Here is a 19,098-nt window from a genome sequence, read left to right as displayed (position 1 = left end):
TACAGACTTACCTATGGATTGCAATTTGAATATTCAATACGCACAATAGGCTGACTGAGAAGGTGATTTCCCACAGTCAAAGTCCTGCAATAAGAGCTAAAACGCTAATGTTTAAAATCTACATAGTTGTTTCTGTGGGTGTCACTGAGTAAGCTGATACCCCGTTTCATGGGTGCACGATAGTATGCCACCAATGCAATTATGCAGTCTAATACATCCACAGTGGTTTTTCAACAGTTTTTCTGTTTATTGTCAAGCTAATTAATTATTGTATTACATTTTTATTATGTAACAACATTCCTAGGGAGGACCAAACCTGCCATAATTAGAAATACATATATAAATGCACATAGATAAATGAATGAAAAAAAAACACACAATTAAATGAGCAAGGAAATACAAAAATACTATTTAAAATTAATTCATTTTCTCTACATATCTATGTATTTCTTTATCTATGTATTATCTAATTATTCAAACTTTAATTCATTTATATGTTTATTAATTAATTAATTTCTGTATTTCGTCTTCCAACATGATAAACAGCGGGTGTCAATCAAACGTCTGTGGGTGGTATCTAACACAACATTGGTTGATCAATGTAACAGCACGTTGCTTGTTTGCTTTTGCATTTTTTTGTCTAAGTTTGCGCCACCTATGTGAAGCTAGCTACAATAGGGGAATTTGCTGTTCGCCTTCTAAATAAAAGTCCTTAATTGAAACAGATGCAAACAGAGGCAAATAGTGGAATCATGCCATAATTGGAGTAGATAATGCTTAACAAGGTTGGAATGCTGTTATATAAATTCAACAAAAGACAATAACTAAATAAAAATCGTTGAAGTCGCAATGTGGATGTATTAGACTTCAGAATTGAATTCGGGGCATATTGTATGCATTGTACAGCCTTGCCTATGGGTCTTGGGTCCATGAAATGATAACAACTGTGAAGATTTTACACAAATATTAGCATCTTAGCTCTTATTGCAGGACTTTAACTGTGGGAAATCACCTCATTATTCAGCCTATTGTTTGTATTTAACATTCATATTGCAAAGTACAGCTTTACCTATGGATCTTGAAATGGGCACAGGAGGTTGGTGGCCCCTTAATTGGAGAGGACGGGCTCCTGGTAATAGCTGGAGCGCAATGGCTAGAATGGTTAAAAACACATCAATCATATGGAAACCACATGTTTGACTTTGTTCCATTTATTCCATTCCAGCCATGACGATGAGCCTGTCCTCCTATAGCTCCTCCCACCAGCCTCCTCAGTGACACCAACAGAGCACAACTGTGAAGAGTTTACACAAATATGAGCATTGTAGCTTATATTGCATGACTTTGAATATGGCACATTGCCTCACCAGGGTCTGTTGTGTGTATTGGACATTCATATGTACAGCCTTACATGATCTTGGGTTTAATGAAATGGGGTATCAGCCACAGTGCGTCAATGTAATGGCAAAAATGTAGATTTCCCCCAAAATAGACATACCCAAAAGTAACTGCTTTTAATGAGCAGTTATATGATAAGGACGTGCATAAACTAGATATCATTGGAAATAAAACACCTGGGTGATTACAAGGAAATGGTCAGAACATAGATATGAATGGCACAGTTCAGATCACACAAGATCAAGCACACAAAGTAAAGTTTTGTTATTTTGAAAGTCGTCTTTTATTGATGAATAGAGCTTGAAACTCATCAGATGGCTTCCATAAGTCAAAAAAAGTCTGGGGGGAAATGGAATTGGTAGACACTAGTAAGGGGTGTCAGGTACGGTCAAGGGACATCTCCAAGTGTCCCCTCAACCTCTTCAAAGTGTCCTAAGTGAAATGAGGTGATCCCACTGCTATTACACATTGAATATGTCTAAAAGCTATTGGCCACCATAAAAACAACATTTCTACAATATCAACCTCTCTCAAATATTGTGGTGGTGTCAGGGGACATCCAAATGTCCTTTCAACCTCTCCAAAGTGTCCGAATGGGGTATTTCCACTGCTATTACACAGTGAATAAGTCTAAAAGGCATTGGTCCTACATTAATAAGAATTATTTGCAAGAAAAATAATGAGAACAGATATACATTATAAATGTAACTGGGCTTGACTCCTGTGAGACGATCATACCCTGCAGTCCCCTTCTTCTTGTCATTCTCCTCATCCTTCTGTGGGTAATTTATGTGAAGAGTACAGCTGATGGCCAAGAAACGTTTTTCAACGTTTCATCGCCAGTCCCATGTACATCACCAGGGAAATGTACAAGAGCATGTTGCCCATCGTGACATGTTTCCAGTGCTTCTTCTTCTCCCCTGCTGCTTCTTGTGCCCATAATTGTTGGTATTGGAAATTAGTGTCCCCAGCACAGAGGTGGTGAAGTAGAGCTGAAACAGCTGTAAGGTTGGTGTATGTTTGAGTACTGTCCAACTGTGGGCCTACAGGTTGATTGGGTCTGAACCTGGGTGGCAGTGTTGTAGTACTCGAGATTGAGTCCAGTCTCCAGACCACATATTGAGTGTTTCGTTCTTGTCTCAGTGAAGGATACTTTTTTACTCGGTCTTGACTCGGTCTCAGACAGAGCGGAGTCCTTATTTCTTCCCAAGACCAGCTGAGACCAGCGGAGTAAAAATCTCATAATTATCAGCTTCCATTCAGTCAGCGCATAAAACCGCTTTGCCAGGACAAATATACAGTGCCTTTGGAAAGTATTCAGATCCCTTGAGTTTTCCAACATTTTGTTACATTACAGACGTATTCTAGTTTTTACTCATCAATCTACACACAATACCCTATAATGACAAAATTTCAACAGGTTTTCTGAAATTTTTGCAAATGTATTAAAATGAAATACAGAAATACCTGATTTACATGAGTATTCAGACCTTTGCTATGAGACTCGAAATTCAGCTCAGGTGCATCCTGTTTCCATTGAGCATCCTTGAGATGTTTCTACAACTTGATTGGAGTCCACCTGTGATAAATTCAATTGATTGGACATGATTTGGAAAGACACACACCTGTCTATATAAGGTCACACAGTTGACAGTGGATGTCAGAGCAAAATCCAAGCCATGTGGTTGAAGGAACAGGATTGTGTTGAGGCACAGCTCTGGGGAAGGGTACCAAAACATTGATGCAGCATTGAAGGTTCCAAAGAACACAGTGGCCTCCATTATTTTTGAATGCAAGGTGTTTGGAACCACCAAGACTCTTCCTAGAGCTGGCCGCCCGGCCAAACTGAGGAATTGGGGGAGAATGGCCTTGGTGAGGGAGGTGATAGCTGTGCAGCAACGCTCCCCATCCAACCTGACAGAGCTTGAGAGGATCTGCAGAGAAGAATGGGAGAAACTCCCCAAATACAGGTGTGCCAAGCTTGTAGCGACATACCCAAGAAGACTCGAGGCTGTAATCGCTACCAAAGGTGCTTCAACAAAGTACTGAGTAAAGGTTCTGAATACTTATGTAAATGTGATACTGAAGTTTTAATATTTGTGTACATTTGCAAACATTTCTAAACCTGTTTTTGCTTTGTCATTATGGGGTGTTGTGTGTAGATTGAGGGGGAGAAAACATTTAGAATAAAGCTGTAACGTTACAAAATGTGGAAAAAGTCAAGTGGTCTAAATACTTTCTAACGGCACTGCATGTGTAAACTCTTAACAGTTGTGTTCTGTGGATGTCACTGAATGGGCTGATACCGCATTTCATTGACCCACAATCCATAAGGCTGTACAGTTAATTATAAGGATGCCCCGAATGCAATTATGAAGTCTAATACATCAGTGCCATTTCAACTGATTTGTCCTTTCTGTCATTAACTTGTTTTTCTTGAATTTATGTAACAACATTCCAAACTTGTTAAGCATTATATAGATAATATTATATAATCCAATTGTAGGCATTGTTCCTCTGTTTGCTTCAGTTTCAATGCAGGACTTAGCTTTTGAAGGTGAACAAATTCAGCTTTTGTGGCTAAATGTCATTGTGGCTAGCGCCACATAGGTACCTCTGGCAGTGCTGTCCAGATGACCTGCTTTTTCTTTGTTAATCTCCAGACATAGAGTGCCTTGCAAAAGTATTCAACCCCCCCCCTTGGCGTTTTTCCTATTTTGTTGCGTTACAATCTGCAATTTAAATAGATTTTTTTTTTTATATATTGGATTGCATGTAATGAACACACAAAAAGTCAATTGGTGAAATGGAAAAAAATAACTTGTTTTATAAATGGAAAAGTGGTGCGTGCAAATGTATTCACACCCTTTGCTATGAAGCCCCTAAATAAGATCTGGTGCAACCAATTACCTTCAGAAGTCACAAAATTAAAGTCCACCTGTGTGCAATCTGTCATATACACTTAGGTTGGAGTCATTAACTTTTTTTTTTTTTTTTTTTTCAACCACTCCACAAATTTCTTAAACTATAGTTTTGGCAAGTCGGTTAGGACACTACTTTGTGCATGACAAGTAATTTTTCCAACAATTTGTTTACAGACAGATTATTTCACTTCTAATTCACTGTGTCACAATTCCACTGGGTCAGGAGTTTACTTACACTAAGTTGACTGTGCCTTTAGACAGCTTGGAAAATTCCAGACAATGTTGTCATGGCTTTAGAAGCTTCTGATGGGCTAATTGACATTTGAGTCAATTGGAGGTGTACCTGTGGATATATTTCAAGGCCTACCTTCAAACTCAGTGCCTCTTTGCTTGACATCATGGGAAATGCAAAAGAAATCATCCAAGACCTCAGGAAAAATAACTATAGTCCTCCACATGTCTGGTTCATCCTTGGGAGCAATTTTCAGCCTTCAATCCGCTCAGGAAGGAGAAGTGTTCTGTCTCCTAGAGATGAACGTACTTTGGTGCGAAAAGTGCAAATCAATCCCAGAACAACAGCAAAGGACCTTGTGAAGATGCTGGAGGAAACGGGTACAAAAGTATCTATATCCACAGTAAAACGAGTCATATATCGAAATAACCTGAAAGGCCACTCAGCAAGGAAGAAGCCACTGCTCCAAAACCGTCTCAGCATCATCGGACTGAGCTTTTCATTGCAGGCAATCTCAACGCTGTGCGTTATAGGGAAGACATCCTCCTCCCTCGTGGTACCCTTCCTTCAGGTTCATCCTGACATGACCCTCCAGCATGACAGTGCCACCAGCCATACTGCTCGTTCTGTGTGTGATTTCCTGCAAGACAGGAATGTCAGTGTTCTTCCATGGCCAGTGAAGAGCCCGGTTCTCAATCCCACTGATCACGTCTGGGACCTGCTGGATCGGAGGATGAGGGCTAGGGCTAGGGCCATTCTCCCCCAGAAATGTCCGGGAACTTGCAGGTGCCTTGGTGCAGGAGTGGGGTAACATCTCACAGCAAGAACTGGCAAATCTGGTGCAGTCCATGTGGAGGAGATGCACTGCAGTACTTAATGCAGCTGGTGGCCACACCAGATACTGACTGTTACTTTTGATTTTGAACCTCCCCCCCCCCCCTTTGTTCAGGGACACATTATTCAATTTCTCTTAGTCACATGTCTGTGGAACTTGTTCAGTTTATGTCTGTTGTTGAATCTTGTTATGTTCATAACAATATTTCCACATGTTTAAGTTTGCTGAAAATAATCGCAGTTGACCGTGAGAGGACGTTTCTTTTTTTTGCTGAGTTTATATACAGTACCAGTCAGAAGTTTGGACACCTACTCATTCAAGGGTTTTTCTTTATTTTTACTATTTTCTACATTGTAGAATAATAGTGACGACGACAATGAAATAACTCATATGGAATCATGTAGTAACCAAAAAAGGTGTTAAACAAATCAAAATATATTTTAGATTTTAGATTCTTCAAAGTAGCCTCCCTTTGCCTTGATGATAGCTTTGCACACTCTTGGCATTCTCTTTGCGACTGCTCTGAAATCGGAGTAGACAGCCAGAGTGAATTTCTGAAAGTAACATATTGCCTTGATTATTCGAGTCATTCTTAGCTTAGCTAAGTTGTATAGTCGTTGTGCGTTCTTAATGGACATTGTTAATGAAGTCATAAGATGTCTGCAGTAGCTAGTAATTTGTTATGCTAGCAAGAAGTTGCATAGCAACAGCATCAACTTCCGGTAGACAGGGGAAGTGCTAGTACACTCAACTGAATGGATACTGTTCGTTTACATTATACTAAAATGAACTAATAGTATGCAGAATATACTCATTAAGTATTTAGTATACAGTATGTTCATATGAGTATTCGATCACAGCTAATGGCTCAGTGTTCCAAAACGTTTTACCTGTTTCTATGTCAAGCAAGGATAATGTTCCTTTTGTGTGTTTTTATGCTGTGTGTGTGGCACAGCAGCATATAATACATTTACATTTTACATTTCCACCCAAAAAAGGTGATATCATATTGATCTATATGTGCTACACATTATTGTTTGCTGTGTGTGTGTGTGTGTGTGTGTGTGCTTCTTCCTCTTCTATGATATCATGGCGGTCTGCAAACAATCGTTTAAGTGCATGCCGCCACCTACAGTGCTTGAATGTACGAGCGATCATGATCTGCCCAATTCTGTACTACCATGACAAAATACTAATAAATTCAAAACCAAATCAATCCCTGATTTCTACCATACCCTCCCCCTCCCCCTCCCCCCAAAACTCCTCCCCATCCCATTAAACTTGATCTATATCATGCTGAAACACTCCACCCTTAGGATTGTTCAGCATGTCCACAACATTTTCAACAGTAACATCTGTTAACCCCAATATCTCTTTTAGCGTCTCCACAATAACCTTCAACTTGGCATTTCTGCATTTCCATAACCTGAGTCGTATTGATAACCTTACTAATAAAAACTATGAAGTCAACTTTGTTCATTATCAAAGTGTCCTTTCAAATAAAATAAAATTTGTCACATGTGCCAAATACAACAGGTGTAGACTTTACCGTGAAATGCTTACTTATAAGCCCTTAACCAACAATGCAGTTCAAGAAATAAAGTTAAGAAAATATTTACTAAATGAACTAAAGTAAAAAAAATTGTATAAAAAGTAAGACAATAAAATAACAATAACGAGGCTATATACATGGGTACCGGTACTGAGTCAATGTGTGGGGGTACAGCTAGTTGAGGTAATTTGCACATGTAGGTAAGGGTAAAGTGACCATGCATAGATAATAAACAGCGATTAGCAGCAGTGTAAAAACTACGGGGAGAGAACAGTCTATGACCTGGGATACTGGAGTCTTTGACAATTTTTTGGGCCTTCCTCTGACACCGCCTAGCATATAGGTCCTGGATGTCAGGAAGCTTGGCCCCAGCGACGTACTGGGCCGTACGCACTACCCTCTGTAGCGCCTTACGGATGGATGCAGAGCAGTTGCCATACCGGTGGTGATGTAACCGGTCAGGATGCTCTCGATGGTGCAGCTATAGAAGTTTTTGAGGATCTGCCAAATCTTTTCAGTCTCTTGAGGGGGAAAAGGTGTTGTCGTGCCCTCCTCACAACTGTCTTGGTGTGTTTGGACCATGATAGTTTGTTGGTGATGTGGACACCAAGAACATTGAAACTCTCGACCCGCTCCACTACAGCTTGTCTGTGAATGGGGACGTGCTCGGCCCTCCTTTTCCTGTAGTCCACGATCAGCTCCTTTGTCTTGCTCTCTTTGACGGAGAGGTTGTTGTCCTGGTACCACACTGACAGGTCTCTAACCTCCTCCCTATAGCCTGTCTCATCATTGTCTGTGATCAGGCCTACCACTATTGTGTTGTCAGCAATCTTAAAGATGGTGATGGAGTTGTGCTTGGCCATGCAGTCGTGGGTGAACAGGGAGTACAGGAGAATATTAAAGCACGCACACCTGAGGGGCCCACTGTGTTGAGGATCAGCATGGCAGAAGTGTTGACGTGGGGACGGCCCGCCAGGAAGTCCAGGATCCAGTTGCAGAGAGAGGTGTTTAGTCCCTGGGTCCTTAGCTTAGTGATGAGCCTTGTGGGCACTATGGTGTTGAACGCTGAGCTGTAGTCAATGAACAGCATTCTCACATAGATGGTCCTCTTGTCCAGATGGAAGAGGAATTGGAGTGGGTCTAGGGTTTCTGGGATGATGGTGTTGATGTGAGCCATGACCAGCCTTTCAAAGCACTTCATGGCTACTGACGTGAGTGCTATGGGGTGGTATTCATTTAGGCAGGTTATCTTTGCTTTCTTGGGCACAGGTACTATGGTGGTCTACTTGAAACATGTAGGTATTACAGACTCGGTCAGGGAGAGGTTGAAAATGTCAGTGAAGACACTTGCCAGTTGGTCCACCATGTTCTGAATACTCGTCCTGGTAATCCGTATGGCCCCGCGGCCTTGTGAATGTTGACCTGTTTAAAGGTCTTGCTCACATCGGCTACGGAGAGCGTGATCACACAGTCGTCCGGAACAGTTGGTGCTCTCATGCATGCTTCAGTGTTGCTTGCTTTGACACCACACATTCATGAACTCAGGATTTCTGAATAGGCTTTGAAACCATTCCAGGACAATCAGAAGCACCAGCCCCAACAGTAGGTTCACTTACTACAGGTACATCATGTAAGCTCCATCAGTCCGCACTGTACTTCTGCCAGTCTGTTTTAAGGCCTCTGCATACGATACATCATGACTGAGCCTATATTTCTGAGCCTCTCTCTGTACCTGACATCCACCAAATGCGCCACTGTGTTCTCTCCCACAATTACAGCACTTAACCATCACATTGCTTCCACATTCACCATAATCATGTGCCCCTCCACACTTGGCATATATTTTCTTTCCTTTACACTGAGCAGCTACATGTCCCATTCTTAGGCATTTAAAACACTGCAGTGCAGATGGGACAAATTCTCTAACAATGGAGCTAAGGAATCCTGTCTGTACTTTTTCCGGCAAGACTTTCTCAAACCTCAGCATCACTGATAAGCCTTCACTTCTTTGACACTCTTGCATACTGATCAACCTTTTGGCCTCAATCACTCTGCCTCCCTTCACATTTTCTTTAATATCATCTATGGACATAGATATTGGAACCACAGTGATGACTCCCCTCAATCCGGCGCCGACAGAGATGGCCGCCTCGCTTCGCGTTCTCAGGAAACTATGCAGTGTTTTTTTTTTTAATGTATTATTTCTTACATTGTTACCCCAGGAAATCTTAAGTTTTATTACATACAGCCGGGAGGAACTATTGGATATAAGTGCAACGTCAACTTACCAACATTACCACCAGGAATACGACTTTCCCGAAGCGGATCCTCTGTTTGGTCTACCACCCAGGACAATGGATCGGGTCCCAGCCGGCGACCCAAAACAACGGCGCCGCAGAAGGGGCAGAAGAAGCGGTCTTTTGGTCAGGCTCCGTAGACAGGCACATCGCGCACCGCTCCCGAGTTTACTACTCGCCAACGTCCAGTCTCTTGACAACAAGGTAGACGAAGTCCGAGCAAGGGTTGCCTTCCAGAGAGACATCAGAGATTGTAACGTTCTTTGTTTCACGGAAACGTGGCTCACTCAAGACACGCTATCGGAGTCGGTACAGCCACCTGGTTTCTTCACGCATCGCGCCGACAGAAACAAATATCTCTCTGGTAAGAAGAAGGGCAGGGGGGGTATGCCTTATGATGAACGAGACGTGGTGTGGTCATAATAACATACAGGAACTCAAGTCCTTTTGCTCACCTGACCTAGAATTCCTTACTATCAAATGTCGACCGCATTATCTACCAAGAGAAGTTTCTTCAATTATAATCACAGCCGTATATTCCCCCCCCCCCCAAGCAGACACATCGATGGCCCTGAATGAACTTCATTGGACTATGTAAACTAGAAACCACATATCCTGAGGCTGCATTCATTGTAGCTGGGGATTTTAACAAGGCTAATCTAAAAACAAGACTCCCTAAATTTTATCAGCATATCGAATGCTCTACCCGGGCGGAAAAAAAGCCTTGACCATTGTTACTCTAACTTCCGCGACGCATACAAAGCCCTGCCCCGCCCTCCTTTCGGCAAATCTGACCACGACTCCATTTTGTTGCTCCCAGTCTATAGACAGAAACTAAAACAGGAAATGCCCGTGCTCAGGTCTGTTCAACGCTGGTCCGACCAATCTGATTCCAGGCTTCAAGTTTACTTCGATCACGTGGACTGGGATATGTTCCGCATAGCGTCGGATAATAACATTGATGAATACGCTGATTCGGTGAGCGAGTTTATTAGCAAGTGCATCAGTGATGTTGTATCCACAGCAACTATTAAAACCTTCCCCAACCAGAAACCGTGGATTGATGGCAGCATTCGTGCAAAACTGAAAGCGTGAACCACTGCTTCTAATCAGGTCAAGGCGACCGGAAACATGACCGAATACAAACAGTGTAGCTATTCCCTCGGCAAGACAATCAAACAAGCTAAGCATCAGAATAGAGACAAAGTAGAGTCACAATTCAACGGCTCAGACACGAGAGGTATGTGGCAGGGTCTACAGTCAATCACAGACTTCAAAAAGAAATCCAGCCCCGTCGCGGACCACGATGTCCTGCCCAGACAAACTAAACAACTTCTTTGCTCGCTTTGAGAACAATACTGTGCCAACGACTCGGCCCGCTACCAAAACCTGCAGGCTCCCCTTCAACGCAGCCAACGTGAGTAAAGCATTTAAACGTGTTGACCCTCGCAAGGCTGCCGGCCCTGACAGCATCCCTAGCCACGTCCTCAGAGCATGCGCAGACCAGCTGGCTGGTGTGTTCACGGACATATTCAATCAATACTTATCCCAGGCTGCTGTTCTCAAATGCTTCAAGAGGGCCACCATTGTTCCTGTTCCCAAGAAAGCTAAGGAAACTGAGCTAAATGACTATCGCCCCGTAGCACTCACCCCCGTCATCATGAAGTGCTTTGAGGGACTATTTTTTTATTTTATTTTTTTATTTCACCTTTATTTAACCAGGTAGGCTAGTTGAGAACAAGTTCTCATTTACAACTGCGACCTGGCCAAGATAAAGCAAAGCAGTGTGACACAGACAACAACACATAGTTACACATGGAGTAAACAATAAACAAGCCAATAACACAATAAACAAGTCAATGACACAGTCGAAAAAAAGAAAGTCTATATACAGTGTGTGCAAAACGCATGAGGAGGTAGGCAATAAATAGGCCATAGGAGCGAATAATTACAATTTAGCAGATTAACACTGGAGTGATAAATGAGCATATGATGATGTGCAAGTAGAAATACTGGTGTGCAAAAGAGCAGAAAAGTAAATAAAATAAAAACAATATGGGGATGAGGTAGGTAGATTGGGTGGGCAATTTACAGATGGACTATTTACATCTGCAGCGATCAGTTGGTGAGGGAAATAAAAGTCTCCAGTCACTGGCAGCAGAGAACTGGAAGGAAAGGCGGCCAAATGAGGTTATGGCTTTGGGGATGATCAGTGAGATATACCTGCTGGAACGTGTGCTACGGGTGGGTGTTGTTATCGTGACCAGTGAACTGAGATAAGGCGGAGCTTTACCTAGCATAGACTTATAGATGACCTGGAGCCAGTGGATCTGGCGACGAATATGTAGCGAGGGCCAGCCGACTAGAGCATACAGGTCGCAGTGGTGGGTGGTATAAGGTGATTTGGTAACAAAAGAGATGGCACTGTGATAGACTGCATCCAGTTTGCTGAGTAGAGTAATGGAAGCTATTTTGTAGATGACATTGCCGAAGTCGAGGATCGGTAGGATAGTCAGTTTTTCTAGGGTAAGTTTGGCAGCGTGAGTGAAGGAGGCTTTGTTTGCAAAATGGAAATCCGATTCTACATTTGATTTTGGATTGGAGATGTTTAATATGAGTCGGAAGGAGAGTTTACAGTGTAACCAGACACCTAGATATTTATAGTTGTCCACATATTCTAGGTCGGAACCGTCCAGGGTGGTGATGCTAGCCGGGCAGGCAGGTGCGGGCAGCGAACGGTTGAAAAGCGTGCATTTGGTTTTACTAGCGTTTAAGAGCAGTTGGAGGCCACGGAAGGAGTGTTGTATGGCATTGAAGCTCGTTTGGAGGTTTGTTAGCGCAGTGTCCAAGGAAGGGCCAGAAGTATACAGAATGGTGTCGTCTGCGTAGAGGTGGATCAGGGAATCGCCCGCAGAAAGAGCGACATCATTGATATATACAGAGAAAAGAGTCGGCCCGAGAATTGAACCCTGTGGTACCCCCATAGAGACTGTGGGGATAGTCAAGGATCATATCACCTCTACCTTACCTGACACCCTAGACCCACTCCAATTTGCTTAACGCCCCAATAGGTCCACAGACGACGCAATATCAATCACTCTGCACACTGCCCTAACCCATCTGGACAAGAGGAATACCTATGTAAGAATGCTGTTTATCGACTACACCTCAGCATTTAGCACCATAGTACCCTCCAAACTCGTCATTAAGCTCGAGACCCTGGGTCTCGACCCCACCCTGTGCAACTCGGTCCTGGACTTCCTGACGGGCCGTCCCCAGGTGGTGAGGGTAGGAACCCCGCTGATCTTCACCACTGGGGCCCCACAAGGGTGCGTTCTCAGCCCTCTCCTGTACTCCCTGTTCACCCATGACTGCGTGGCCATGCACACCTCCAACTCAATCATCAAGTTTGCAGACGACACTACAGTGGTAGGCTTGAATACCAACAACGATTAGACGCCTACAGCGAGGAGGTGAGGCCCCTCGGAGTGTGTTGTCAGGAAAATAACCTCACACTCAACGTCAACAAAACAAAGGAGACGATCGTGGACTTCAGGAAACAGCAGAGGGAGCACCCCCCTATCCACATCCACGGGACAGTAGTGGAGAAGGTGGAAAGTTTTAAGTTCCTCGGCGTACACATCACGGACAAACTGAAATGGTCCACCCACACAGACAGTGTGGTGAAGAAGGCGTAACAGTGCCTCTTCAACCTCAGGAGGCTGAAGAAATTTGGCTTGTCACCAAAAACACTCACAAACTTTTACAGATGCACAATCGAGAGCATCCTGTCAGGCTGTATCACCGCCTGTTACGGCAACTGCTCCGCCCACAACCGTAAGGCTCTCCAGAGGGTAGTGAGGTCTGCACAAAGCATCACCGGGGGCAAACTACCTGCTTTCCAGGACACCTACACCACCCAATGTCACAGGAAGGCCAAAAAGATCATCAAGGACAACAACTACCTGTTCACCCCACTGTCATCCAGAAGGCGAGGTCAGTACAGGTGCATCAAAGCTGGGACCGAGAGACTGAAAAACAGCTTCTATCGCAAGGCCCTCATCACTAACATTGAGTGGCTGCTACCAACATACTGACTCAATCTCTAGCCACTTTCATAATTCAAAATTGGATGTAATAAATGTATCACTAGTCACTTTAAACTATGCCACTTTATATAATGTTTTCATACCCTACATTACTCATCTCATATGTATATACTGTACTGCATCTACTGCATCTTGCCTATGCCGTTCGGCCATCGCTCATCCATATATATTTTTATGTACATATTCTTATTCATTCCTTTACTCTTGTGTGTATAAGGTAGTTGTTGTGAAATTGTTAGATTACTTGTTAGATATTACTGCATGGTCGGAACTAGAAGCACAAGCATTTCGCTACACTCACATTAACATCTGCTAACCATCTGTATGTAACAAATAAAATTTGATTTGATTTGAAGCACCAGGGACATGGCTTTTAATCTAATTCCCGTTAAGCGTTTTCCATTTTCAGAATCTTCTCTTGCTGAGCCTAGCTACCACACAATATTAACAATCTACCATTTCCAATGAACCGAGCTAATTTCACTTCCCCTACCTCTTTCTCTACGGCATTAGTTAGTCGGATAGGGTGTAAGTGAGGCCCTGTGGTCTCATCAAACACTATCACCACTTTCCACTCCAACACATCATTACTCTTGCTTCCTACCTTGGCCCTCTTTATGATTCCTTTACTAGACGCTCCACTGCATTCTGTATCATGATCTCTCTTCTTCCTATGCCTTTCCACTACCGACCATTCCGGTTCTTGACCCTCTTTCTCCCGCTCATTACCATCAGAATTGACACCCATACTATTCCAGCACAGCTGTTGCTTCACCAACTTTTTTTCCATTTCCTCCATTTCGTCCGCACTACTCGCTGTCATTTCCCCCGCCTTTGGGGGGGTGCTTATGTGAAACATAGCATTTAAACATTGAAAACCGTTCTGTCAAACTGAACGCAGCCCAGGCAAATGCATCGATCAATGCGCTATGTGGAAAAAATACAGAAATAAATAAATGAAGAAATAATATAAATGAATAAAATGAAAGAAAGTGTGATTAATTATTGAAATAGTTATTTATCTATTTATGTGTGCATTCATTCATCCATTTATTTATCTATTTATGTGTGCATTTTTTCATTCATTTATTTCTAATTACTGCAGATTTGGTTCTCCATACATTCCAATCTTGTTTAGCATTATCTAGTCCAAATATGGCATGATTCCACTATTTGTGTCCGTTTGCATCACTGTCAATTTGGGACTTTTATTTTGAAAGTGAACCCCCAAACACACACGAGATGACAGCAGCCAGTTACCATAGCAACAGAGTAAACTAAAATGTTCTACTTATGAAAAAAGTGTATGTTATATCCCCATAAACATGCATAAAAATGATTTACAGGCAACATAAATTACTAACCCAAAAATGTATTAGAAAACAATGATTTTTAACGTTAAACGTGACTCCGTAAACCTATAATGTTAGCCAGCTAACAAGCTAATCAGCCCCATGTAGTGCTGATGTATCACCCCGCAGGCTACGACCCCGCCCACAGCTGACCCCGCCCTGTTCTATGTGCCTCAAGAAGGGGTACTCATGGAGAATGATAGATGCCTCTACTGGCAAAAAGGCCATATTAGCATTGGCAACGCCATTGAGGGCTTCCACCATGTTAATGTAGTCAACTGGGTGGGACTTCAAACTTCATTGGCTGATCGCTAATGTTGACCCTGTTGGTGTCCAACCGGGTCATCAGGAGGAATCAGCCAAATCGTGAAGAAGAAAATGGGCTTCTTCAAAATGAATCTGCCCATGCTGTCACAGACGCTATAACGGCAGAGATACAAAGATGAGTCCTCTATCTATCTCCATGTGGGTACTTTACTTTTTAGGACATTTGTTGGAAGGATGTTGAGAGAGGGAATTTAGCTGTGTCAATGAGGTAATTGACGAACTAAGGGGAAAATAGGGGAAAAGAGACCGCATGTGATGGCAGAGCGTGGAGGTCAATGAATGTATGTTGAGCATGGCAGGAAAACAGAAAATTGAAAGATGGAAGAAGGTAACATCTACCACTACACCTGACGAGAGCGAGGATGGGTTGGAAGAGGAAGTCGAACGAAAGGAATCCAGCGTGGCAGGAAAACATAAAAGCAAAAAGTGCAAACAAGCAACATCTACTACTACACCTGACAAGAGTAAGGATGAATTACCTGGTGGCAGGTGTGGTGAAAACCGCTGAGATTGAGTCTCATCCTGATGATGACAATGATGATTCTGGCCAAGTGGGAGTGAGACTTTTGGAGAGAATGGATCCTTGCAGTCTGGAGGATCCATATGTGGTGTCAGGTATAGTGGAGAAGAGGTCGGGGACTGTTGAGTTGGTGAAAGTAACTCGAAGTGAACTCGTGATGAGGGAGTGGGCGATTCATACCAAGCGCCTAGGGACAAGTCCTGTTACTTGCTTTGCTCTCCGGAGCAGGGCGCTGTTGAAAGGAGTGATAACTGGAATGGCATTACGTGTTGAGGAGGAGCAATTGAAATGGAAGATTCCCGGTGTCTGTGATGTCCCCAGTTTGCTGCGACTTAAACCTGGTAGAGATCGTGGTGAAAAAGAGAAGACATTGTCTGTTTTGCTGATTTTTGTATGCAGAGTCTTTACCCGGCAAAGTTGAGTTAGGATGTGGCAGTTAAGTTAAGTTAGGATGTGCCTTGAGAGCTTTTGTCCCAAACCCATTACAGTGTTTTAGGTGCCAAGCTTATGGTCATGTTGCAGCAGTTTGTAGGAGGGAGATTCATACATGTCAGAAGTGTGCAGAAGGGCATGAGACAAATGATTGTGTAGTACCAGTGGAAGAGGTTGTGTGTGTTAACTGTATACAGTTGAAGTCGGGAAGTTTACATACACTTACATGCTGACCAGACCGGACACATCGCGTATGCAACCGTCGCAAAATACATTTAGAAATCCACGTTATTCAATTATTGCACCCACACTGCTCGCGCACGCCAACGAGCGTCTGCGATGCCAAGGTTTAAAATAGAACTCCTTTCTATTTCTGACGCAGATCGCGCTGGAAGTCCTGCCTCTCCCATCTTCTCATTGGTTTATAGAAGCAGGTACCCACGTGCCATCTCCTCATTGGTTATACCCATGTGGGTGATTGAAAGACAAACTGTTTTGCCGGTTGTCGTGGTAATACTATGAAAGTGTAGATGCGATCACCATAAAAGTTAAAAGATGAAAAAGCCTGGAAGGAGGAGAGATGACTAGAAACGATTCGGTTGGCCGTTTTATGTGTGGATTAATTGACGGAGTAGAGGACCTTGTGCATTTCAGTTAAAATAACAACTCAATGTTTATATCCCAGGACAAATTAGCTAGCAACAGCAAGCTAGCTAAATAGGACAAATTAGCTAGCAAGTGCAAGCTAACTAGCTAAATTGCCATACACGTTTAATGCTTTTCGACCTGTCCCCAAATGAATGTCATTGATTCAGAGTTTGTTTTGATATTTTAACCTGCGTGTCGTGATCGCGTTTGGTGTAGGGGGACAAAATGAATTTATGCACGATAGCGCACGATGGTGCACGCGCGCAGCCGGTTTGGGTTCCATGTTAGGTTGGAGTCATTAAAACTCGTTTTTCAACCACTCCACAAATTTCTTGTTAACAAACTATAGTTTTCGCAAGTCGGTTAGGACATCAACTTTGTGCATGATACAAGTAATTTTTCCAACAATTGTTTACAGACAGATTATTTCACTTATAATTCACTGTTTGACAATTCCAGTGGGTCAGAAGTTTACATACACTAAGTTGACTGTGCCTTTAGACAGCTTGGAAAATTCCAGAAAATGTTATCATGGCTTTAGAAGCTTCTGATAGGCTAATTGACATCATTTGAGTCAATTGGAGGTGTACCTATGGATGTATTTTAAGGCATACCTTCAAACTTAGTGCCTCTTTGCTTGACATCATGGAAAAATCTAAAGAAATCATCCAAGACCTCAGAAAATGAATTGTAGACCTCCACAAGTCTGGTTCATCCTTGGGAGCAATTTTCAAATGCCTGAAGGTACCACGTTTATCTGTACAAACAATAGTACGCAAGTATAAACACCATGGGACCACGCAGCCGTCATACCGCTCAGGAAGGATTCGCGTTCTGTCTCCTAGAGATGAACGTACTTTGGTGCGAAAAGTGCAAATCAATCCAAGAACAACAGCAAAGGACCTTGTGAAGATGCTGGAGGAAACAGGTACAAAAGTATCTATATCCACAGTAAAACGAGACCTATATCGACATAATCTGAAAGGCCGCTCAGCAAGGAAGAAGCCACTGCTCCAAAACCGCCATAAAAAAGCCAGACTACGGTTTGCAACTGCACATGGGGAAAAAGATTGTACTTTTTGGAGAAATGTCCTCTGGTCTGATGAAACAAAAATGTAACTGTTTGGCCATAATGACCATCGTTAATTTTCGAGGAAAAGGGGAAGCTTGCAAGCTGAAGAACACCAATCCATCCCAACCGGGTGGCAGCATCATGTTGTGGGGGTGCTTTGCTGCAGGAGGGACTGGTGCACTTCACAAAATAGATCATCATGAGGAACAAATATGTTGTTTGAGATATTGAAGCAACATGTCAAGACATCAGTCAGGAAGCTAAAGCTTGGTTGCAAATGGGTCTTCCAAATAGACAATGACCCCAAGCATAATTCCAAAGTTGTTGCTAAATGGCTTACGGACAACAAAGACGAGTTATTGGAGTGGCCATCACAAAGCCCTGACCTCAATCCTATAGAAAATGTGTGGGCAGAACTGAAGCAAGGAGGCCAACAAACCTGACTCAGTTACACCAGCTCTGTCAGGAGGAATGGGACAAAATTCACCCAACTTATTGTGGGAAGCTTGTGGAAGGCTACATGAAACGTTTGACCCATGTTAAACAATTTAAAGACAATGCTACCAAATGCTAATTGAGTGTATGTAAACTTCTAACCCACTGGGAATGTGCTGAAATAAATAATTCTCTCTACTATTATTCTGACATTTCACATTCTTAAAATGGAGTGGTGATCCTAACTGACCTAAAACAGGGAATTTTTACTAGGATTAAATGTCAGGAATTGTGAAAATCTGAGTTTTAAATGTATTTGGCTAAGGTGTATGTAATCTTCCGACTTCAACTGTAAATGGATGAATAGGGAGGAAGTAACCGGCCTCACAATCCACTACAGTAGGTGGCGGTGTATGCAACTCACTGTTAATTTTCTCCAATATATATTTTATGAAGAAGATATTGAGCTAGAATTTACTGTCCCCGCCAACTTTCGGATCTTTAATATCCACCCGCACAGTAGGTGGCGGAATTCACATATTCTTGTTGCGATCGCAATTGTACCAAAGAAGAAGAAAACGCTGGCAAACCAAAAGCAACAGAACCAACATGGCGGAAGGTATATGCATTTTTACGCCCTTTCTTTATTAGCTAGCTAGATGCGAATTAAATGTATTACAGGAATCGCTGAATGACTATACGAGATTTGATTTAATGGGGATTGGCAGTGCTTAAAAAAAATAAACAACTGTCTTTTTCTTGTGCAGTTAGCGGCTTATTTTAATTTGCAGCTAGCTAGGGGTCGTAACTAGTTACTATAGCCACAAAGTCTTACACCCCGCCCATTTCTACAATGTGTCTTCTTAACATGCTATTTGAAATTTAACCTTAACCACACTGCTAACCATAACCTTAAATTAACCAAAAGGCTACGTTTATTGTTCATGAATTGTTACGATATAGCC

At 42.7% G+C, this 19,098-nt stretch overlaps 1 protein-coding gene across 2 annotated transcripts in view; it reads left to right on the top strand.

Annotated features, from left to right (window-relative positions):
• The first annotated feature begins 18,447 nt into the window (after window positions 1–18,447).
• LOC106567412 (rabankyrin-5) overlaps window positions 18,448–19,098 on the top strand; it is a 37,210-nt gene continuing 36,559 nt past the window's right edge. Inside the window, exon 1 of one of the 2 annotated variants that reach the window (XM_014136617.2) lies at window positions 18,448–18,752. In XM_014136617.2, coding sequence (XP_013992092.2) covers window positions 18,743–18,752 — 10 coding nt within the window. In that variant the 5' untranslated portion in view covers window positions 18,448–18,742. The remainder of the gene's footprint in view (window positions 18,753–19,098) is intronic. The other variant, XM_014136618.2, reaches the window with a different exon arrangement.

The sequence above is a fragment of the Salmo salar genome, chromosome ssa13 (genome assembly GCF_905237065.1).
Source record: "Salmo salar chromosome ssa13, Ssal_v3.1, whole genome shotgun sequence".
NCBI lineage: Eukaryota > Metazoa > Chordata > Actinopteri > Salmoniformes > Salmonidae > Salmo > Salmo salar.
This window is presented reverse-complemented; position numbering and strand designations above follow the sequence as displayed.